The 16,984-nt window shown below is 34.5% G+C and overlaps 1 protein-coding gene across 1 annotated transcript in view; it reads left to right on the plus strand.

Annotated features, from left to right (window-relative positions):
• Nucleotides 1-15,731, plus strand: part of PIK3C3 (phosphatidylinositol 3-kinase catalytic subunit type 3) — a 124,537-nt gene extending 108,806 nt beyond the window's left edge. Inside the window, exons 24-25 of the mRNA XM_079109347.1 lie at nt 5,331-5,456; nt 14,632-15,731. Of these exons, the coding sequence (XP_078965473.1) occupies nt 5,331-5,456; nt 14,632-14,646 (141 nt within the window). The 3' untranslated portion in view covers nt 14,647-15,731. The remainder of the gene's footprint in view (nt 1-5,330; nt 5,457-14,631) is intronic.
• Nucleotides 15,732-16,984: the final 1,253 nt, after the last annotated feature.

The raw sequence follows: 16,984 nt of genomic DNA on the forward strand, positions 1-16,984 counted from the left end.
AAAATATTATCAGCCACCAGAGATTTGTCAGAAGAACAGATTTAATAACCCAACCTCTTGTTTCTTAATGATAGTTGTCTTTCATAATAGCATATTCTCAGGGACAGATTAGAATAACATAGTTTTAAATTAGTCTGACAAATTTAAGAAAATTTGTTACTTATTTCTATTTGGTAATCATTAAATGTTTACAATTTTTAAAAGAAAAATAAGATATGCAGTTTTTCCGGCTTTTAAATGGATCCAGATTGAAGTTCATGAAGCTAATTGGAAGGAAAATTGATATGACAAATCTGCCTTGAAAACATAGAAGTCACATAACTCGATTATGTGCTTGGTGGCAAATACAACCTTTCCAGTGAACATCAACAACTGATGATTTTATTGACATTCAAGGAATTGGTAAACTTTAGGAATATTAGGTTTTAATTGCACCCCTGCTATCCATTGGTTACAGTGGATGCTGTGAAATGCCCAGGGCTTTTTTTAAAAGTTATGCTGCCAAGGACATGTTTTTTAGAAAATCATCTTTCAGATGTGAAGTGTCCAACTATAATGAAAATATGTTTTCTGTAATTAAAAGATAGTAAGTATGCAAATGCTCTCTGAAATTGATATTTAAACACTCAGGAGACTTGCCTTTTTTGTGTAAGGTCTACTTCAGTACTGAGTATGTGTGTCATTACTTATAGCTGCTCTAAAATCCTTTCAGTTGAATGATGAAGTATGTTTTTAAAGTATGCAGGTTTTGTTTATTACATCTTTTTGTGTGAAATATAGAAATATGTATATTTTTTCATAAAGTTATTCTAATATATCTCTAATCATTATTTTGTCATTTGATTATTGATGGAACACAAACAAGAGTTTATAGGTAATTTAGTTGATGATAAGACTGATAATCCAAGGGAATAAATTCTCTCCATCACAATTTCTGAGTTTACCCATTAGTGTCCCATTAGGAAAATAGGACTGCCTTTTGGTAAGTTAAAAAAAAAAAAAAAAAAAAAAATATATATATATATATATATATATATATATATATATATGTAATTATAGGCTAGGTGGCTAGGTGTAATGCTAGTTTTTCTTTTTTTTTTTCCCTCAGATTAAACCTTTCCCTTAATTCAACACACAAGTTATGCAACCATGTATTTAGGTGTAAAATTCAGGACTAATTATTGTTGGCAAAGAAAACCCTAATGGAGACTATCTTAAGAACATTGTAGCTCTTCAAATGAACATGATGGAGTCCTCCATGCCCAGTGATATTTAAAGGGTTTGATCTGTGGAAGACAAAAAGACAGGAGAGAAGTTTAATCAGGGTAAAAGAAATATATAGAAAACCCAACAAAGATACACACTTAGGTGACTCTGAAGAGTAAAACTAAAATGAAAAATACAATCAGGTGTTGCTTCATGACAGGATGTGTTCTAGAACAGCACCATTTGGCGATTTCATCATTGTGTGAACATCATAGATCTTACTCACACCAGCCTAGGTGGCAGCCTGCTCAATCCACACCTTGCCTATGTGGCACAAGTATATATACTGTTGCCCCTTGGCACTAGAGTCATAAACGTAATGAACAAAACCCACAAGATTCAATCCAACAAAGAGAAAATAATGTTATCAATAGATGTAAACAGAAGACGTGAAGCTACTGCTGGTTCATTTGCATAAGGTCTTGTTGTTGTTAGTAAGTAGAAGAACTATACTTAAAATTGCAACAAAAATTATAGTAGATACATAAACCAGTAGCATGCTAATTTATTTTGAAGTGTTGTTACTAGACATAATTTTATATGCTGTACTTTTATACAAGTGGCAATACAAAAAGTTTGTTTACACACACATCACTAAAAACATGAATAATGCTTTGCACTGTGGTGTTAGACCTCTGTGATAACCCTAGGTGTGAAGGCTTTTTCAGTTCCATTATAAATGGGACCACTGTCATAGATGTGGTCCATCATTGACTGAAACATTGTGAGTGGCCATGTTTTACCTCACCTGTTCTTTTAGATTTATTAGAGCAGCTGGTAATGGTAATAGTAAAATGGGCTTCTCAAAATATAATTAACCACTGCTGAAATTTTATTACTGACTTAATGACTATCAGAGCTGCTTTGTTTCCTGCAAATGATTGGTAGTTGAAATGATTCTAGTGTGACGTTAAGATTGCAAGTGGATCATTAGTGCTGGGGGTAGTGATTGCCTTACAGTAGATCCTGTGAATAGATATTAAGATATTTCCCTTGATATTCTGACATACCCCAAGGCACTAAGCATTAGAGTACCCTATTTCAAAGACAGACACTGATCCAGATAATTTTAAAATACAGTAAAAATAAATAATACTTTTTAGAAGCATAAGGAGTAACCAAAGCCAGACATAAATACAAAGGGTGTCTACCTTTGAAAGATGAACACCAAAGATGAGATTTTTTAAGTTTGTAACCTCTTGTTTGAAAGTACTTTCCACATTGTTTTGAGTGTAGGCATACCAATGAGGTATCAGGGGACAGTGTTTAGAGCTAGTGTGATAGCCAGGAAGTTAGGAAAGAAATTCTGGAAAAGTGAAAGTCACAGAAGTGAGCTCATCCTTGCCCCAATGTCCATGTACACTCTTTCCAAATCCTGATTGAACGTGGAACTTCATAAAACTCAAGGTTCCACCCGGAAAAGCAACAGTCAGAAACTTCAAAAACAGAGCAGAATTTTCAGCACTGCTCATTGCTTGAATTTGATTTCAGTCTTCATAGGAATGCAACAGAATTTAGTTTTTGTAAAATGATAATTCAGAATGTCTAGTGTTCTGATTTTAAAAAATCACTAGGTATATGAAGAAACAGACAATTATGACACAAAAGTCAATGAAAAGAAAGTAGTCAGTAGAAACACTCTGAGATGACCCACATGTCACAACTACTAGAAAACTTTAATTTAGCTATAATTAAGTTGTTCAAGGACCAAGGGAAAATATGTAATGATTTAGCAGATGGGGATCTCAACAGAGGAAAAAGTAGGAATTAAGCAACAAAAAACAATGAGAATTCTAGGACTATACGGTAGCTAAAATGAAAATTAGTTGGATAGCCTTAACAGCAGATTGGATGTGACATTAGAAGGATCAGAGAGCTTTAAGATAAATCAGTAGAAATTAAGTAATCTGAAGAAAAGAGAGAATGTGACTCAATAAAAATGATTAGAATTAACCAGGTATGGTAGCACACTCATGAAATTCCAGCAACTTAGAAGACTGAGGCAGGAGGATTGCAAGTTCAAGGCCAGCCTTAGCAACTGGTGAGTCTTGTAAAAAGGGGCTAGGGATATAGCTCAATTGTAGAGTGCCCATGGGTTCAATCTCCAGAACCAAAAGACAAAAGAAAAGAAAAAGGAAAAAAAAAAAAAAATGATGAGAACCTTAAAAACCCAGAGGACAATAACAGTAGTCTAACATAAGTAGTAAATGTGATACCAAATAGCTATTGTGTGTGTGTGTACTGTGGATTGAACCCCGGGGCACTTAACCACTAAGCTACGTCCCCAGCCTTTTTTCATATTTTATTTAGAGACAGGGTCTTGCTGATTTAATTTGTGCCTTGCTAATTTGCTGAGGCTGGCCTTGAACTCATGATCCTCCTGCCTCAGCCTTCTGAGCCACTGGGATTACAGGAGTGTACCCCCTTACTGGCTACAGTTAGTAGTTCTAGATATATTTAAAATAAATAAATAAATAAAACATACCTCTTTAAAGAGAAAGTTTTCATATTTAGTTTTAAGAGCATTTTCTTTTTATGCAGTATATCTTTTCTAATTCAGACGTTTAATACATATGTAAGCTTTAATAAATTGGTCTAGAGTTTTATTTTCACTCTCATGCTCTATAATTTTTTATGTCCTTAATCATTAGACATGCTGTCTCTAAGTAGAAATCAAGGAAAACAAAGGATTAAGCTTAAATAACATGATTATCATTATCTGGGATCTAAAATTAAAGGTAAACCCTTCCATATTCACATTTTATACCTACCTCTCTTTTTCTTCTCTTCTGAGGCTGCAGAGCTGTCAAATCATATGGTATATATCCAGTCCAATGCACTAAGCTTGAGCTGTAGGTTTTTGGTATAACTTTTTCATTTTCTTAGCTTTCTAGTAGTTAAATCCTATACTTGAAAGGAAATACTCAATGTGGACTGCATTTTTTTTTTTTTTTAAGTTCCGACACCGAGAATCGAACCTAGGGCCTCGTGCATACTAGGTATGTACTCTATCACCGAGCTATATTACCATCCCTTTTTACTTTATTTTTAAACAGGGTCTCACTAAGTTGTCTAGGCTGGCCTTGAACTTTTGATCCTCCTGCCTTGGTCTCCTGAGTAACTGGAATTACAATTATCACATTTTACCCACTTGGAAATCCCATTTTCTTTTAGTGTGCTCTCCAGAAGTAGATATGTGTCATTTATAATAGGAGAAAGGAGTAAGATGTGATGGTTATTTGTAGTGACATGAGATTGACTAGAAGCATGCACCTTATTGTGAATTAAGGTCCTTGGTTTGGCTTTATAAATTGTCTACCTTAGTTTCTGTATCTTATATATGGAGATGTTATCTATTTTGAGGCCATCAAGGAGTCAGGTGAAATGTTGCATATGTAGTGCTTTCCATAGAGTTTTATACATTGTTGTTCAGTAACTTCGACTTATTATTTAGAGCATCACTTAAGTGCACACAGATACATACACATAAACTAATTTTTCTAGTACTTAATGCTATTGAAGATTAGTTGTAACTAAATAGGAGCTAAAAGAAAAATTCTCTAGTCTTTGCAAAGTATGTATCATTGAAGTACTTCTTTGCAGGGCAACTGTAGCAGAAAAAGAGACATTTTAGAAGATCTGGTTTAGTTTATTTTGCCATTGATTAACATAGTTTCCATGAACTATGGTAATGAAGGTGGGAAGAATATTAAAGGCTCTCATTAGCATATCCATTCCACAATGAACAACAGGGATAAAGTGAAGGGAATAATTAATGAAGGTGTTACAATTCAAGTCACAGTAGTTCTAGATCTAATATTTTTTTTAAAGAAGAAAAGCATCAGTTGGGTTAAAAGGACTATTTTTTCCTACTTTTGAAGGAGTAAGTTTCCATACTCATAAAGAATGACATTTGGAGTTCCTTTTATGTACTATAAATCTCTTATTTTGCATAGAAATAACTCCTGATATATTTTAATAATGTCTATATCACTTTGAGTCTGTCTGTCCAAAATAGATTTCTGGTTTTCTGTATTAAAAACTAATAGACTCATATATTATAGGTTCAGGATAAATTTCGTCTAGACCTGTCGGATGAAGAGGCAGTGCATTACATGCAGAGTCTGATTGATGAAAGTGTCCATGCTTTGTTTGCTGCAGTGGTAGAACAAATTCACAAGTTTGCTCAGGTAAGTTCTCTGAGGGCAGTGCATTTTTTTCACTTCCATGTACTATTTGAGAGTCTTGATAGCCTCACTTTGCCTCCCAACTGACACTTCTCTGTTGTTTTTCATGCCTTAATGGAATCTTGCCAGTCAGCCAAAGTGACTGCGTTCCATGCCTTATTAATTCCAAAACATTTATTTTTCTTTGCATGGACTAAATTGGAGGCACCTACTTATATATAATTTCTTGAGAATGATTTTGGGTTTAGTAGAAGCTTTGGCAAGGGAGACTTCAATATTTATTGGGTTTTGATAAATGCTGAAGTACTAAGCAAAGAGCTTAGAAGCCATGAAAAGCAATTCACATCACACACTGTAAAGTTCTCTCAATACTTACTGTTAGCTATATGTATATATGTATGAAAGGGAAGATCTTTTAAAGCTAGCCTGTCATGATGATCTTCAGATTTAACATCTGTGTTATTTGTGAATTTCATAATGCAAGTGATTTTGAAAATGGTGCACAAACAGAAAAGTTAGGCTGCCTTCCTTGTGAATGCCTTCCTGACTTTATACATTCACTAAATAATGTTCCTAATTGCCTAAGCTCAAAGCCTGTCTATGATTTCTCCCTGAGTCAGCATCCAATAGATATGTCAGCTTTTTTTTTGCAGGGGGGGGTGGGGGGTGTACCTGGGCTTGAACCCAGGGACACTTATCCACTGAGCTATATCCCCAGCCCTTTTTTACTTCTTTGAATTTTGAGACAGGTCTTGCTAAGTTGCTTTGGGCCTTGTTAAGTTTCCGAGGCTGATTTCAAACTTGCAATCTTCCTGCATCGGCTTCCCTAGCCACTGGAAGTACAGGCATGTGCCACCATTCCTGACAATACAAATCTTTCTGAGCATCCTTATGTTTATTCTTATAAATATTCTGATCAGATAACATTTTAACAAAATAATATTTCACCTTTTTAAAATTTAAATGTGTTCAGTATTTTCCCATTGCTTGATAGTGAAGTCCAGCCTCTGACAGCTCAAGACCTTCCAAATACTGTGTTCTGAACTACTTTCCAAACTCTCTTTCTCTTTTTCTTTCACCTCACTAACCACTTTGCTGCTGCTATTTCTTTAGCTTAGAATGTTCACCATCTTAATAATGCATCTTCTATAAGATTCTGCGCACCAAAATCCATCCTACCCTCCAAAAGCTATTTATTTTAATGCCACTCTGATTCATCGTTCTTTGAATTTTCCTAGTACTTTATACTTCAAGAGTTGCACATGCATTTTGCTTTCTATTACAGATATTTGGATTGCCTTTTAACTCCTAAAATGCAATATTCATGAAGACTGATCTCCTGTCAGTCACATAGTAGTACATGCTTTGCGCACTCAAAAAATATATAATGAACATAAAGGAATTTCTTCTTCTAAATGGTCTCTTATCCTAACACCTATTGGGACTATATTTTTATTATAAGTGTTGCCCTTCTGCTTTATCATAACCAATCATTTATTGAGATTAAACCATAACTCAGACAGTAGTAGTTAAGTGACTTGTTTAAGTCAACCAGTTCACCAGTGTTGGATATGAATCTACATATAGCATGACAGAGTTAATCAATAGCAGATTAAATCTAGCATAGCAGAGTATGTTAGAGTTATATTGGAAAAAGCCCAGAAGGGTACAGTGGCTTACCCAATATCAAGTGCCTATATAGAGTCAGAACTAACACTCCCACATCTAGGTTTTGCTATTTGTGGTATTGGAGATTGAATCCAGGGGCACTTGACCACTGAGCTACATCCCAGTCCATTTTTTTAAATTTTATTTTGAGACATGGTCTTGCTAAGTTACTGAGGGTCTCAATAAGTTGCTGAGGCTGTGCTTGCATTTGTAATCCTCTTGCATCAGCCTCTTGCATCAGCCTCCTGTGTCACTGGGATTATAGTAGCATGCCACTGTGCCTGGCCATATCTAGTATTTTTGAAACCAGTTCTCTTAATGCTCAGTATCTTGCTGCATGCTATACTATTTTATGTGTCAGTAGGTCACAGCCCACATGATCCTGTTAATTCTGTTTCTCTGTATGTACTTTTATTTTTCTTCTTTTAAACTCAAGTAGTTAACAACATGCTTGAGGTCAGAAACTTTGAACTTCTCTCTCTTTGGATTTCCATAGCAAAGCATTTGCTTTCACAGGTATTCATTTCTCTTTCATCTTGCCTTCATCCCTATGTACAACAGTAAATAATTGTCTTTATAGGTTTTCCACATGCCATACTATAGATTCTAGTTTTTCTCCTTCATTTTCTTGATCAATCACAATATATAATAGAGCTCAGGTGTCACATTTGAAATTATCAGTGTTGCCTAGTACTTAATTTCAGTTTTCTGTAGCTACATAACCAACTTCAAACTCATTAGCTTAAAAAACAATAATAATTTATGATTTCTTACAGTTATTCAGTCAGGAATTCAGTCAGACCTCAGCTATGCAGTTCTTTTGCTTTCTGTGATGTCACCTGGATTCATTCATTTAGCTCTCTTCAGCTGGTGGTTGAATTTGTCTGAGAGGTCCAACTTCATTTACACATCTGGCAACTTGGTGCTCCTCCATGTGGGCAGTCTCCTTCCACTTCTCTCTCCTTTTAGTAGTCTAGCCTGAGCAGCTGCTCTATAGCACACTGACTGGCTTCCCCAAAAGCATATGAAAGCAAAAGGTGATAGGCCTCTTAAAATGAGTCATACAGTCATCCCAGATTCAAAGGGAGAAGAAATAGTTTCAGTCTTGATGGGAAAAGAGGATAGCATTGGCAGAGAGGAAAGGAATTAAATGTGGCATCTTTAAATCAATATGCCATACTTTGGCACTTTAAGAGTGGCATTTTGAATTAAGGGTGGCATCTTAACATGCCCCAGCCTAGAGTTTGAGTCTTCAAGTTCTGTTAAATTTATGACGTATTTTTTTATAATGATTTTTGAAAGCACCAAGAAACCACAGGAACTCACTCAGGAGATACTAAGCAGACAGGCAGAGTGTCTGCCCGCAGGGTGAGAGAGAGGGAGAGAGTGACAGTCAGAGTGAATGAGAGAGAGCAAGAGTGAGAGTGAGTGAGAGAGAGAGAAAATGGAGGGGAAACTGTTCTCAAGTAGTGGAATTTCATGGGCTAGTAGCAATTGGACCAGTGGCTGGCAAGGAGGTTCATGGGCTAACAATCTGGACCAATGACTTAACTGGAAAGCTCAGGGGCTAACAATCTGGGTTGTAAAATGGTGAGGGGCAGGGGCTGAATACTGTCAGCAGCAAAATGGCAGATCTGATGCCAACAGATTGGTTTTTAAATTCTATTGTTAATTTATAGAACATGTCTGTTTTGCTATCTGGATCTAAGAATAAATTATTTTTCATAATTCTGGAGAAGAGGAAGAGCCTGGTTAAAAAAAAAAAAAAAAAAAAGAGGGCTGAATTATTATTTGGGGGAAGTAGTAATAGAGGGACCTTAGTTTGCTGATGTCTCTAGGCCTTAGTTTCCACATCTATGAAGTAGTTGATACTGAGGTAAAAACTACCATTTATTTTCTTACATAAATTTAATATCAGAGACGCACAAAGGCTGATTGCTTTCCAGATATAAAACTAATATTGACCACCAATAAAGTTAGTGAACGGAATCTGCCTCCCCTAGCCCAACTGTGGTTAAATTGAGAAAGTTGTGGAGAACTTTTTTGAGTTGTTGACTTATAACTTTTCTTCTGCTCATAGAGAAAACAGGAATACAGATGATGAAAGGAATTGGTAATAAAGATAGACATTCACTTAAATTACACTTTTGCAAGATCATCTTATAAGTATTAACTGAGAGGTGATTTTATTTCTTATTAAAAAATTATCTATTTCCTAGTTTTCTGTTTTTCAGTAAAATAATACAGAAATCCTGGATAATTAATTAGCATTAATTAATTAGCATTGTTGCAAACTCTTTTGAACTAAAATTCTTGATAAGATATTATTGAAAAAGAGGGTTAGAGAAACTTGAAAATAAGAGTTAAGAGCAAATGTCTGAACGATTAGAGCAACTTATGGATTATTGTCATCATTCTAAACTGTGAAAATAGAAGTTTAATGCATTATGAATATGTAGGTGAACTTTTTAAAGATCATATTTCAGCTCTCCATTTTATAATGGTAGGCACAACATTTGGGGCAGTAGCAACTTTGCTATTTATTTCAACTTCGCAGTTCATGTACTTTTTCCCCATTTTTTTAATGTCATATAATCCTTACTGTAACCATATAATGTTTTAGTCACCATATTACAGATGAAGAAACTCTACCAAATAAAAAGTTGTTTCGTATCACATTCAGGTCTTCTTTACTAGAATTCTGTCTTCTTTTATTCTAAGAGATGAGCTTTAAAAAGGTCATGGTATTGTTTAGATTTTGTTAAGTAAGTCATTTATGCCAATGCTATTTTTCAACTGAAATAATATTAACATAAGAATAAGAGTAACCTAAGTATATTTGTATCATTGGAACTTGCTTAGGCTTTAAAGTCTATGTTGGATACTAAGTTAAGGTCTTGGCTTCCTATAAGTCTTTTTAAATTACAAAATAATAGGAGCACAACTCTTTCATCTAATCTCAGAAGTTTATTTTCTCTTTGAAACCCATGTTTCAGTATGTTTAAGTATTAATACTAACAAATCACATGCACATTCAAATTTGTGTGACCAACATCTGGATTTTGTCATAGTGTTTATTATAATAATTCAAAATTGCTGATTGACATAATTTTGGTGCATTTGAGTTCATTGGTATGTGTTATAAATCTGATGTTTTTCAAAAGGGGATGGGTTGATACATGTTGCAAATGTTATAGTTGTTTTAGCATAAAAGAAATTATATGCTAAAAGAAGAATAAAAATTGCCTGATGCTACTATTACATGAAATGCTGAAAAGGCTTATTTTCTTCCATCATACAATTTCTTAGGAAGGGTAGAGATTAAACACTCTAACATTCGTTGCCTAGCAACACCCACCTATTAGTGGTATAAATTTTACACCAAAACACACTTATTTGGCTCATTGTCTTTGAAATTATATTATCAGACTCCACTCTGCAGAAATGATCTTTAAAGAGCTTTATAATCTTGTCTGTATCAGAAAGGTAGAGGTCACATAATTTGTGTCACTTAAAGCAGTAAAACTAGGTTTTTCATTGGTAGTCTCTCACATTCCAGTGTGTTTCCTCCATATCTGTTTTTCCCTGTCTCATCAGTGATTGATAGTGAGCCTGGAGAATAGGGTGTAATTTCCATTCATCTTAATACATACTGAACCTAACTAATTGAATCTCTGCAGATTAGAGCTACAGACTTTTTTTTTTTTTTTTGATAAAGTAAAGCAGTAAGAACAGATTTAGTTCAGAAAGGTTACCTAATTTCCAACTCAAAATGGTAGCACCACATCATTGCCATCCGTTTAACAAGAATCCTTACTTCCACCTGTGGTGTTCAAGGAGTAAAAGCACAGGTCTAGGCACAGGGGCACCTGGGCTTGTAGTTAACATATTCTTATGTTAAAGACCACGAGCTTTTAATTTAAGGGAATTCATTTACTATACTTGGGAGCATTTCAAAACAAAACAAAAAAATGAAAGGAGGGAAATGATGTAATTTATTGTGTCTGAAAAGCCTATGTCCTGAATAAATGTGGAAGTTCTTTTTAAATATGTTTATATTAGATTTATGTACATAGAATCCCTTTGACAGTCTAGAAATCAGTACATGTAGTAGTAGGTAGTCTTCTATGTTTCAGTTGTTCCAAAGTTGTTATTTCATGAGTCAGAGAAACTTCTTTAATATTTTTCAGCAATGACAAATGTAATGAATAGTAAAAGTTAAGTTTACTTCCTGACCCTAGTGTATTTATTCTTTTTTTGTTTTGTTTTGTTTCTTTGAGACACAGTCTCATTAAGTTGCTTAGGACCTTGCTATGTTGCTGAGGCTGGCCTCAGACTTGTGATCCTCCTGTCTTAGCCTCCTGAGTCACTGGAATTACAGGCGTGCACCATCATACCTGGCACATTTACTCTTAAATATACTGTAATGTATTTTCACTTATGAACTTTATTTGGTGTTTGGTCTTACATGATTTGTTAATGATACTCTGTTTTAGGGCCATGCATCATCTAATAACCATTGTGGAAAAGGAAAATGAGCATGCACAGCACAAGAATTGTTGTTTACTGTATTTCTTCAATATTTCTATTTAAAGTCCTTATGCCTAGACATAAGAACTTTTAACAAATGCATACCTGATATTAATACCAAAAATGCCCATAAAACTCTTATTTCATGAATTTATTATTTCCTACTATAGCTGTTAAATGGCATTTACTCTAACTGTGATGCAGACATATGAGTGTAAATGCAAAATAGAATTAACTATTGCAGGTTTAAAGCATTTTTAGTACTCATGGTAAGTATATGTACAGATCTTCCTGTGTTGATTTTACAGTGTTACTTTATTCAGTTTTCCAGTTTTTCCCTTTTGATGATGCTTTCTCATTTCATATTTTCTGTTTGTTTTCTGAAACTTCCCTGTTTATTTAAATTGACTGGTAAAACCTAATTCTGCTTAGTACCTTACTCATACTTCCCATAAGGTTGAATGCTCTTAATCATGTTCTAAGACAAGATAATGTCACTCAATATACCTTATACACAGTCCTGTTTTATTTTGCTCTCCTTATCTTGCCTCTTTAAATAATGTGACTGTATAATATATAAAATAGTTTTGGATATTCAGGCCCCATTCTACCTTCTACTTACACACTGACTGTAATTTCTGAGTTTCCATTGTATGGGTCCTATTTTACCATCAGGAATGAAGAATAGCAGTGTAAGATGTTTTATGGAACAAACCAAAAAAATATTGATTCTGGAGCCAAGTTAAAATTCTTCTCTAAAACCAAATTTTTAAATTTAGTAATTTTCTAAGGAGTCAGTTGATTCCCCTACCGTTGGCTTAAATATATTAACATATCATTGTTACATCATACAAATCTATTTTGTATCATCTCATGTCCCAAATCTGTTCCTAATTTATTTAAGGAGGAATTAAAATAAATAATAACATCTATGAAACAATAATAGCAAAAATATCAGTAGCCTGTTGGACAATTAAATGTGCCAGGAATAGGTAAAGTGTATTCTCTGTATCACCTTATTTAACTCCCATTCTTTTAAAGTAGATTTATTACTAGATTTGTTTCACAGATAAGAAAACCAAACAAAAAGGTGACAGATTCCAGATTCAAACCCCAGTCTGTGATATTGGAAATATATATTATCACTAAATAATGCTTTTCTTGATTATACATCTAAGCCTTAATTTGTTACACATGACTAGATTTATTGTGAGTAGTGAGTTTTTGAAAACATTTAAAAATTTTAATGTGTTTTCTTTCCTTATTCATCTGATCATCAAAAGGGAAAAAAATAATTGGCTGCTCTAACAGCCAAGAAGCTATAATATATAGAGGACTCCCTGGGAACAGTTAATCTGAGATAAATGATAAAATGGGTTAACATTCATTTTTCACATTGACCAAAACCAGTCTTGAATTTCACAGACCCCGTGTCCTATCATACTGACCTACAATCTGCACTGCTGCATGGTACCTCCTCACCACATGACAAGTGTTGAAGTCTTCTAAGTGGTTAATTACTGTAATAGCAACAGGTACCAGAATGCTCAATAATTTTCATATAAAATGCCCTGAAGTTTACTTTTTATTCATCCAAATTTAGCTTCCTTATCTTCTCTAAGGAAGACTTTAAACACTTTAAATGTAATCCATGGTGGGGCATGCTCTTGTTTGGTTCATTAACTAATTCTAGTGAAGTTGTTTTATAGTAATTGTTATTTTTTTACCCCATGTCTTTCATATGTGTTAAACACTTATATAAAAATTCTTCAAATGAATACAGAGTTGAATAGTTGGGATCTAGCTCTGTTACGTAGTATTACTAATTCTTTTCCATGGGCACAGATACTTTAAAATATTTTGGAAATACATTAGAGGGCATCTGTTCAGTAGCATCCTTTCCCTCACACATACAAACTTACATACACACACACACACACACACACTTCCTTGGACCTGATAACCCTCCTGCCCCCACCAGCATTGTGCTTTTCTGGAAGGAAAAGTGTGTACATGTTATGAGTGTGTGTACATATTATGGTTCTTTCTATGTATACAGATTTGGTCTTCATGGTTTAGTCTGAAGCATCTTAGGTATCTTCTACAGAATCTAAACCAGTTCCTGGCACATATAGTTTCCAAATAAATGTTTTATACTCTGATATTGCCTTTAATGAAAATACTTAAATTGCTTTTGAAATTACAAATGACATTTGTAAAAGTAAATCTTGCCATATTCTTTATAGAATTGCCATGTCAAATTGTATAAGATTAAAATTAGTGAACATCTGGTATTTTTCACATTTTTACATATGCTCGGTATGTGTACACATAATGTGTCAGTGAGATTTTTTTTGCTTCTCTTTTTTCTGAGCAGAATAATGAGGTGTTCATAGACACAACAAAGGGGTACACAGGATGTGAATGACTGTTTCCTTACCCAGACCAAGAAATCTTCATTTCTTTGATCTCTACTTGATATCCTAATATTGAACACTATTACCATCTTTACTCCAAATCAGCTGTTCTCTTGGCTGTTTTTCTTCTTTCAGGACTACTTCCTTTGTTTTGGCTTTCAAATCATTTGTTGAATGAAGTGGCTGAACTCTGGAATAAGCTATAGATTTTTAGAGCCTGTCTAACTATGTGCCATCAAGAACTGAGCACACTACTCACAGTATTAATCATCTGATCAGCACACATTCCAGTTTATTTCTCATATAGTAATTGGGTCATCTTGAGCTTACAGTCAGCAAACAGCTCCTTCCTCAAGTATTTTCTTCCATGAACTGAGTTTTAAGCTAAGTCTCAGGTATCCTGTACACATTGTGGTCAGCTAAAATCCTGTGTGAAAACTTTTAGCAAAGTATATTATTCACTTTTTATTTTAATGGAAATTTTTTTGAAAACATAGACTTTTGTTATCTATCTTCATGAACAGTGAAGTAAATTATTTTGTATTTGTTTTTAATTTTTGTAGTACTGGAGAAAATGAAACAGTTTGGCCCATGAAGATAGATGACTCAGTAAGAAAATCACATTTGAAGCACCTGGTGTATAATGAAGACTTCAGAATAACAAAAAATGGAGAGCTTCCTGAATGTTACATGATGCCTGAATTCCATTTCCTTGAATGTCACTGCTTAAATATGATTTTAAAGGATTTGTTAAAATATTGTATATATTTCTTTTCTAATGTATACTTTGTTAATAAGAAGTGAGGACCTTATTCCAGGATTATGTACATAATTTGGGAATTCTGGAGAAATTTCATGTAGAAATAGTAAAACATTTTAGTTCATAAGTTTAAATGTCATTTTTTTCCCCTCATATTTTACACCAGGGCAGTAGGTATATAAATTGGGATTAATTTCTCTTTCTAGAAGTTATTTTTTTCTTCTTTCTCCTTTCCTCTTTCTTTTCTTCACCTCCCTGTTCTCCCATTTTTGTTCATCTGGTTTTCTATAATTTGCATATTTAAAGTTTTACTGGAAAATTTAAAGTTATACACATTATAGCTCATTCTTTACACTTGAAGAATTGATTTTAGATAGTCTCTCTTTTCCAGTATGGAGCGGGTGGTGGTCCAACCAACTCCCAGTGGTGCTGGTAATGTGTGGGTTCAAGCATTGGCCATGGTGCTCTGTGCCCTGGCCCTGCTCCATTACTCTAGGCAGTACTGGAAGCTTTGCGGGAGGCCACTGAGGCCTGTGCAAGGACATGCCGAAAGGTAGTGGCATTTCCTGGGAAGCTGTGCTGCAGCCTGTAGGTGGGTAGAGAGAGGTGTGGGAAAAAGAAATATGTACTTCAAAGTGTCACTTTTTTTACTTGTAAATGTTGCGTTTTGGGGAGCAGCGTCGTCTTTTTGTTTCATTTTTAGCTACAGCTCACGGTTCTAAGTTGTAAGTAGAATGTAGAAGTGTAGGTCTCTGGATGACTGGTCAGAAAGTAATATGACTGCAGGTTTTCATTTTGAGCATAAGATATTTTTATGTAAGACAATGTGAATTATCTTTCTGCAATGAATTCTTTTTTGATGCAAACTGAATTTTCAAAAGTTTTTACAACAGCTTACCTAGACCTGTTCATGTAATGCATTCTTTCTGATTGACTCAAAATAATTTTTGGTCTTTTAGGGCTTGAAGTCCCTCTAATCTGTCTGGCTTTTTTGCCTCATGGAACTTGGGGGAAATGCACATTAGATCTGAGCAACATGATAATGTTAGCATATGAATATTACATAGTCACACAACTCCGTCTTGGAAGAAAAAGAATATTTAGTGTTTTTGGTGCTGAATAAATAGTAAGTATCAAATGCCTAGAAAGATGAAGGTTAAATTATAGTACAGTTTCCGAGAATTACATTAATTATTCTATTTATTTGTCACGAAATTCTTTTCCCTGAGCTTGCTGCCTCTTTAGAATGGGGTTACCAGCTGGAAAGCAGGCATATAATTAAGAAACATCCTACAAGTGTATGGGATATGATGCGTGGAATGCTCATGCAGATTTAGAATAATGGTAAAAGACAAAAAGAATTTAATACATCTTCAGAGAGTTTATGCTTAAACTAATTGGTAAGTTCTATCCTCTACTTTTTCTCTTTCCTTCACATATTTATGTCATTTTTTTTGTAGCCTCAAAGCTTTCACACTGCATACTTGTTCTTCTAGTCTCTTTTCTTTTGGGACCACCTCCAAAAGTTTTCTCCAAATGGTCCTGTTGAAAATTATCTACCTTCCAAACCTCTGGAATTACTGCTTTTAGTTGATATTGAGTAAAGTTGGCTATTATTGTTATATTTGCATCTCCTATTTCAGGGAATGGCAGACTTTTCTTTAAAGGGCCCACATAGTAAATATCTTTCCCTTTGAGAAGCACATGGCCCTAATTCATCTCTATTGTTATAACGGAAATGCAGCTACAGACAGACAGTATGTAAACAATGGGGCATGGCCAGAATGGATCAGGCCATAATTCGCTGACCCCATTTTAATTCATTGTTAGGCAAAATTGTATCATCTTATTGATCTTAAACTCCACAGTACTGCACAGAGCATAGTATGTCTCTAGTAGGGCTCAGTAAGTAATTTTTGCATTAATACAAAATTCTGAATTTAAATTCTAACAAGAAGTAAGAAGGATTGAGTAACCTTTTATTTCATGCAGACTTAATAAGAAAAATAAGCATTGTGGCCCCCATATCCCTCAAAAGGGAAGAGTGGAACACTCAGAGTAATCAAAGTTCCCCAGAATTTTGATTCTTATTAGAGAGATGTTGCCAGGGCCCCCACCTCTTGGGGTAGGGAGTGTTTCTTGCTTAGGTTTTGGTT

This window comes from Sciurus vulgaris (assembly GCF_902686455.1).
Source record: "Sciurus vulgaris genome assembly, chromosome: 13".
NCBI classification, from domain to species: Eukaryota; Metazoa; Chordata; class Mammalia; order Rodentia; family Sciuridae; genus Sciurus; species Sciurus vulgaris.